The sequence below is a fragment of the Pollicipes pollicipes genome, unplaced genomic scaffold (genome assembly GCF_011947565.3).
Source record: "Pollicipes pollicipes isolate AB1234 unplaced genomic scaffold, Ppol_2.1 Scaffold_7231;HRSCAF=8579_pilon_pilon_pilon, whole genome shotgun sequence".
Lineage (NCBI taxonomy): Eukaryota > Metazoa > Arthropoda > Thecostraca > Pollicipedomorpha > Pollicipedidae > Pollicipes > Pollicipes pollicipes.
Genome location: NW_023597034.1, coordinates 34,296,943 through 34,304,705, shown reverse-complemented (window position 1 = coordinate 34,304,705; position 7,763 = coordinate 34,296,943). Strand labels below are relative to the sequence as shown.

General features: G+C 59.8%; 1 protein-coding gene across 1 annotated transcript in view; it reads right to left on the bottom strand.

Annotated features, from left to right (window-relative positions):
- The window catches only part of LOC119110045 (ATP-dependent DNA/RNA helicase DHX36-like), a gene marked incomplete at its 3' end in the record, with an annotated part of 62,113 nt that overhangs the window by 46,678 nt on the left and 7,672 nt on the right, over window positions 1-7,763 (bottom strand). Inside the window, 4 exon segments of the mRNA XM_037233789.1 lie at window positions 580-642; window positions 1,050-1,162; window positions 1,164-1,255; window positions 3,514-3,734. Coding sequence (XP_037089684.1) covers window positions 580-642; window positions 1,050-1,162; window positions 1,164-1,255; window positions 3,514-3,734 — 489 coding nt within the window.

The following is a 7,763-nucleotide window of genomic DNA, read 5'->3' as shown; positions in this document are numbered from 1 at the left end:
CTTTGCGGCTGTTGCTGTGGGGGAATCGGAGGGTACGCCCTCCATCCAACTCAGCTACCGGGACGGACAACCCAAGGGCGGGCATTTTAACTCGCTCGAGAAAATAAAACCTTCTAGTCTAGCAGTCTCTGCGCAGTCACGTCCGCACACAACTACGTCGGATGTGAGCTGCAAGTGACACCAGGAGTGGAGTGTCGCGCGTGCCCGGTCCGCCGAGTGTCACTCCGCGGGCCGCCGAGCGTCACTCCCCGAGCCGTCGAGTGTCATTCCCCGAGCCACCGAGTGGACATTCCCCGGGCCGCCGATCGTCACTCCCGGGCCGCCTAGTGACATTCCCCGGACCGCCGAGCGTTACTCCCCAGGCCACCGAGCGTCACTCCCCGGGCCGCCGAGTGTCACTCCCCAAGCCGCCGAGTGTCACTCCCCGGGCCGCCGAGTGTCACTCCGCGGGCCGCCGAGTGTCACTCCCCAGGCCGCCGAATGTCACTCCCCGGGCCGCTGAGTGTCACTCCCCGAGCCACTGGGAGTCACTCCCCGGGCCACCGAGTGTCACTCCCCGGGCCGCCCAGTGTCACTCACCGTCCAGCTCTGCCGCGGCGCTGCCGGGAGTTAGCCTTGCTCACCCACTCCGGCATCAGCGTCCTACGGGCACCAATCACGGGCGGCGTCACACACGGGGGAGCGCCGCTCGGTCTGAAGGGCGGCCTGGAGACGCGAGCGCGGCCGGCGCGCGCTCTCACAGCGACGTCAGGACCACTGAAACTGAGCTCGTAACGGGAGGAACTGAAGGAGCCCAGGAAAGAACTGGCTTACAGGCAGACAGAAGATGTCGCCCCGGCTACGGCTGAATACACCGACTGATACATGGGCTAGTTCATGTCGGCACGGCTTTAACTGAACGCACTCAGAAACTCATGCACACATTCTCAGCAAGTGCTTGGCTTCTAGTTACCAAGACTAGCCAGCAGCATGGGCTCCGGACAAGCGTTCACTATTGCCTCGCTCCTCCCCCCCCCCCCCCCCCCTCTCCATCACGCATCACCACTCACATGCAGCCAGTGTTCTTGTCGACGTTCTTCATCTTGACCTTGCCGCCGTCGATGACGAACACCACGTCGTCGATGGTGATGGACGTCTCGGCGATGTTGGTGGCGATGATGATCCTTGCGCCGGCCGGGCGGCGGGCGCTCGAACACCTCACGCTGCTCGATCGTCGGCATCATCGAGTGCAGCGGCAGGATCAGGAAGCGCTCGGCTGTCGGACAGGGCACGGTGGCAGATCAGGAAGCGTTCCACTGCCGTCAGGACACGGTGGCAGATCAGGAACAGTTCCACAGTCGGACAGGACACGGCGGCAGATCAGAAAGACTTCCACTGCCGTCCGGGCATGGTCACAAATCAGGCAGAGTTCCACCGCCGGACCAAGCCCGGTAGCAGGTTGTGTAGCGCTCCCGCTGATCCTGGGTAAGAAGCAGTGGCGGGACAACGGGGTCCGCTGACAACGGGCAGCCGCCGGTCCGGTCAGACGCCCGCGGCTCGTCGGATGACAGGACGCAGCCTTTTCAGATGTCTTTGTTCAGCGACGTTGAAGCTTCGGCTTTGTTGGGCGTGGTCTACAATTCGCCGAAGGATATGCCATGCACTTATTGGTCGTAGAGCTCTACGTCACTGAGTGCAGTGTACACATAGGAGTGGTAATAGCGTGATGTGACAAATTTCAACAGGGAGCGAGCTGCGAAGCTACGGACCAGAAGCAGACCCACTGCAAGTCAATCCAAATCGAATCGCTATAAAAAGGCAGCCCGTGTAACGGGCAGTTACATCGAGAGACCACCCTGTCCTCCAGTCAGCATGTTCGGCCGCATGTAAAGAAATGCACGGGACAGTCATGAAGCGTCGCACGGCGTCAAGACGCATCTGTTTCCGTGGGGCCGCAGAGTAAGCTCCCTCCCCTCCCCCTCCCCTACCTCCGTTTCCCTCTACAGACCAAAGTTAGCTCACGGTCCATGGAGAAACTCAAAGATCTCGAATCCGCCGCGAGTTCAGCAGAAGTTATTCATTCAGCGCTGGCCTAATTCCCGCACACGAGTCCACCTCGTCAGCGCTGGACAGTCCCGGCTCGGCCGTCCGAGCCGCGGCGACACGGCGCCACGGCCGGCCGGACCGGAGCCGCGCCGTGACTGACGTCCCATCGGACGCGCCAATCAGCATCGCCGGCGCGCCGTCGGTCAGCAGGGGGCCGCTCCACCCGGCGGACACTTCCCTCGGCCGGACGGGGCGAGCGCGCCACGTCACGCCGCCGGCCGGCCGGACCGGACCGGACGGCTTGACGGCGGCGGCTGACGAGCGACGTGTCCGTCCGTCTCGGCCGGCTGCCCACTCCCAGGGGGTCGCCAGGGCTGCGCTGTGTCCGGCTTATGCCCCGGGGTTTGTAGCGAGCCTGCGCGGACGTGCAGGCGGGCGGGCACCGGCGCGGCTGGTCCGGAAGGCGTAGAAGCGAGAGATGATACGCATGCCGACTCCGTTGGTCAGCATGGCCCATCTGGTGGGTGCGTCAGGGGGAGACAATATGCTGGCGTGGCCGGCCCGTCAGCGAGGGACAGTGGGGACGAGGCCGGTCCGGCGGGTCTGTCAGCGAAGATAGGGAGAAGAGGCCGGACCGGTGGGGCTGTCAGCGAGGACAGCAGGGCGAGGCCAGACCGGCGGGGCTGTCAGCGAGGACAGCGGGACGAGGCCGGTCCGGCGTGTCTGTCAGCGAAGACAGGGAGAAGAGGCCGGACCGGCGGGGCTGTCAGCGAGAACAGCAGTACGAGGCTGGACCGGCGGGGCTGTCAGCGACGACAACGGGATGGGGGTGACCCAGCCGGCTCTGGTCCGCTGGGCTCCTGCTGGACGTTCCGTGGCGGGTGACTGAGATCTGGTGGACCAGTCCGGGCCGGTGCGTCGAGGGACCGGCCAGAGACGGCTCGGTCGAAAAACAGGCCAAAAGTCGCGGAGCACGGCTTCATTGGCGTAGGGCAGAAGTCTGACCGCGAAGCGTGCCGAACTGAATGGTGTCGATACGTATCCCCTAAACGGGCCTAACCTTGCGACAGCTGACACGTAATGTGACGACGCCCGCGCGAATACGGCAAGCCGAGCGAGGACGGACGCTGCCCGGACCCTCGTCACCACACACGATTCGGCATTCTCCCCAGACGGCAGACTCACCGTCTCCGAGTACCGGTTCCCTGCGCCCCAGACGGCACACTCTCACCGTCTCCGAGTACCGGGCCCCTGCGCCCCAGACGGCAGACTCGCCGCCTCCGAGTACCGGTTCCCTGCGCCCCAGACGGCGACTCACCGTCTCCGAGTACCGGTTCCCTGTGCGCCAGACGGCACACTCACCGTCTCCAAGTACCGGGTCCCTGCGCCCCAGGCGGCACACTCACCGTCTCCGAATACTGGTTCCCCGCGTCCCAGACGGCGCATTCACCGCCTCCGAGTACCGGGTCCCTGTGTCCCAGGCGGCACACTCACCGTCTCCGAGCACGGGGTCGCCGCTCAACGCCTTGTGCACCTTGCCGATCTCGTCCCAGCCGGAGAGAAAGACGAGCACGGCGCCTTGCTCCGGCTCGTGGCGGCAGATGTGACGCAGCAGCGCCACGTACAGCTCCGGCTCGAACTGCTCCGAGTCGGGGTGCGCCAGGGCGGAGAGCGCCGCCGGACTGTAGCGGCCCTCCGCCGCCAGCTGCCTGCGGCGAGCGGATGGCCGTCCGCGGCCGACGGTCAGCAGGGGCGCTCGGCTTCAGTAGAAGGGAGCGGCGAGAGAGGAGAAAGCGGCGTGGCGGAAGGGAGGCGAGAGAGAAGCGGAAAGGAGGGTGGAACGAGGTGATTGGAAGAGGTGAGTGTGGCAAAAACGGGTGGGGCAAGAGAGAAAATAAGATAGAAAGGGTGCATACGTTCTGGAGCAGATGTGGAGCAAAGCACAGCCAAAAGAGATACACACAGGTGCATGACAGAAATGACAACAGCGAGAAATGGGGAGGGAATCCACCCGCCCCAGTTCGAAACCGCCTGCTGCGGGTTACCAAGCCATTACACGACATCAACGGGGGGGGGGGGGGAGAGAGGCACGACAAACACACGCCTCTCTCCGCCCCGCCAAATCGAACCCGGGGGAGGATGCTGGCGCCTGGCATGAGTCTCAGAAGAGATCACGGCCAGCAGGACAGCCAGCGGGTCACAGTAGACCTCGCACGGCGCCGCGGACGGAGCCGCCTCATGGGACTTCAACCCTTCAATGCACTGGTGAGGTTCCGCTTAAGACATCTCATCGTACCGCAATTGGCATTACAGTGGTGATGCGACTTAATCACGTGTCGGCAGCAGGCGGCCCGGAGCCGCTGCCGCCCGCCCACGGCGACAGCTCTCCCGACGTGAACGTCGGCCGCGCCGGCGGCGTCGCCTGCAGGTAATGGGGCTGGCAGATACGACACAACAGCCCTAGTCACGCCGGTCAGCCGTGGCGCGGCTCGTCCGCGCGGGGGACGCGGTGAACAGTTCAGTGTCTCGCGGGAGCGGGGGCGGTCGGTGCGGCGGGACGGTAGGCGGTGGCGGAGATCGATGGATGAGCATAATAAAGGAAGTGGAGGGAAAGGCTCAAGGGAGGAAGATGGAGGGAGGACGCAGGAAAACAAAAAGGCAGAAGAAGAAGAAGATACAAAGGAGGAGGGAGGGAGGGGGAGTGTAAGAACAGAGAACGATGGACAGAGCGACAGAGACCCGAGATGGAGACGGAGACGGAGAAAGAAAGAGAAGAGAGCGAGAGCGAGAGCGAGAGGCGAGAGCGAGAGCGAGAAGAAAGAGAGCTAGAGCGAGAGCGAGAGCGAAGAGCGAGAGCGAGAGGCGAGAGCGAGAGCGAGAGCGAAGAGCGAGAGGGCGAGAGCGAGAGCGAGAGGGAGAGAGAGAGAGAGAGGAGAGAGAGAGAGATAGAGAGAGAGAGAGAGAGAGAGAGAGAGAGAGAGAGAGAGAGAGAGAGAGAGAGAGAGAGACAGAGACAGAGAACAGAGACATAGACAGAGACAGAGACAGAGACGAGACAGAGACAGAGACAGAGACAGAGACCGAGACATAGACAGAGACAGACAGAGACAGAGACAGAGACAGAGACAAGACAGAGCAGAGACGAGACAGAGACAGAGACAGAGACAGAGACAGAGACAAGACAGAGACAGAGACAGAGACAGAGACAGAGACAGAGACAGAGACAGAGACAGATACCGAGACAGAGACAGAGACAGAGACAAGACCTAGAGAGACAGAGACATAGACAGAGACAGAGACAGAGACAGACAGAGACAGAGACAGAGACCGAGACAGAGACATAGACAGAGACAGACACAGAGACAGAGAGACAGAGACCGAGACAGAGACAGAGACAGAGACAGAGACAGAGACAGAGACAGAGACAGAGAGACAAGACAGAGACAGAGACAGAGACAGAGACGAGACAGAGACAGAGACAGAGACAGAGACAGAGACAGAGACAGAGAAGAGAGAGAGAGAGAGAGAGAGAGAGAGAGAGAGAGAGAGAGAGAGAGAGAGAGAGAGAGAGAGAGAGAGGAGAGAGAGAGAGAGAGAGAGAGAGAGAGAGAGAGAGAGAGAGAGAGAGAGAGACGGCGAATGGCAGCGGGAGGAGACAAACGGCTGTGACGATATTGGCTGCCTACCACGAACGGCGAGCATCCTGGCCTCCCCCGCCCGCCGCCGGGAAAATAACGTCAACAGAGCCAACGAGGGCTGGCTGTGCTGAATGTGTCTGGCATGCTATCGGCCGGCAGAGGGGAATTCATGCATGACGTGCTGCCGCGAGAGCCGACTGTTACGGCTGAGCTGGCCAAAACGCCGCACGTCCAGAGGCAAGCACAAACGGAACATGAAAGTGTGATACATGGGCTATGTCATAAAAAACCAATGCGTTACAACTGGTAGCAAAAAGATTGGAAAGGGGTATCAAAATTATGAAAGGCACTTCTTCCAAGCAATGCCATAGGCGGAATGTCACATTTCGTCAAGGTCTGGGGCATACCTTTTCGTAGCGTGTTCCGTGGCCCAACACATCAAGTGCATGTTATGAATGTAAGTCATATCGCCCAATACGACCACAAAAAATATGTCCTCATAACGCCAACTGTACGAAACCCACGCGTTCACCATGATTTTTCTCAACCGTCTCCCTCGCTTTTCTTCTAAAAAATCGGCCGCGCAGTTCCCATGAAATATGATCGCGGTGATTTCAGGGGTAAAAGATGTTTGCTTGACAGCAGTTTGATTACGCTGCTGCCGTCAGAGGAACAGCCCCGTCAATCTACGCTGGTCTTCTATGGTCAATCTACGCGTCCAGTAACAAAGCCGGCCAGGGGCCGACGGCGTGCAGGGCGTGGGCGGGACTCACTGACCGCCGATTTCAACAGGGTTCAAGGTCATCTGACAAGGTCATCAAGGTCTTCAAGGTCAAGGTCACGTATCGGCTGAAGATTCCTACGGCATGAAAGGCGCTGCTAGCGGGCCGTGTGGTCACATCGAGTAAATCCCGCGCGCCACTCAGCAGTCGCCCTGTGACATGCACCATGCCAGTGGTTAGAAGTGGCAAATATCGACCAACAGCGGCTCCTAACGGGTAATCAGGACTTGCGTGTCTGTGGTACAACAACCGGGCAGCCAATGCCAGCAAAAGCAACTGCGTGAGACACCTCCGGTGTCACGCAGTTGACACCTGGCTTTCGACACGCTTTGACACCTGGCTTTGACGGCTTTGACACCTTAGGTGTCAAAGCCGCTTCATGTTTCGCCTCTTGCGTCACAACCAACCCAGCTCCGGGCACCAACGCTCTGCTCGCTTCGGTAACACAGGCACTACAAATACTGCCACTGGACGATGAATAAGTGAGCCAACCCGACACCCTGGTGCCCCAGGTTCAATTGTGTTTAACCGTCGCTACCTCCGTGACACACTCATTCCACGTGTCATCTCCCGGGCAGCGGTCATAGTACAGTGTCAAGATCACAACACAAATGCAATGTCGGGTGTCCGTCATCGAAAATGTCACTGCTCGCACTTAAGTCACTTGTCCTCTACCGCGTGACAATCACCGAACCTCAGCCCCCACGGCCGTCAGTGACGGCACAGTTGTGATGATGCACGCATCAGACGTTTCATCACTTTCCAGAGGTGACATCTCTTCGGTGATGGGATCCCTGCCAGAGCTGCTGCACGTGGTATCTCATGTGCCCTGCTGTTCAATTTCCTCGACCCTTCTCCTCTGGCAGACGGTATCTCTCGCGCTGCGGTAACAGACCACGCGCCGCTCGCCCTCGGCAGAATAAAAACACTGACCGGAAATGTGGACGGAGGAACACCACGACGAAAACGGAGAGTAAAAACGTAACCCAACACAAATCCCACGATTTTTCGCGAACTGCGGCGTAAAACAAGGTAGCCCATCACTCTGATTAGATCTGGCAAGAGGAAACTCTCCGCTGGGGAAGTGCAAACCACGGAGATGAGACTGCGGAACAGCCGCATATCAAAACATCGCAAATGTATGGCCTAGTTTCGTGGGTCTCGGAGGCTGAACTGCTCATCCACAACACCATTTAAAGTTGAAGATGAAACTGCGTGAGATGCAAAAAAAAACGAAGTCGTACGAAACCTACAGAAGGTATTCATATGGGTGTCTTTCAGCAGCTTTGTGCTTTTTGACAGACAAATGCTGTAATGC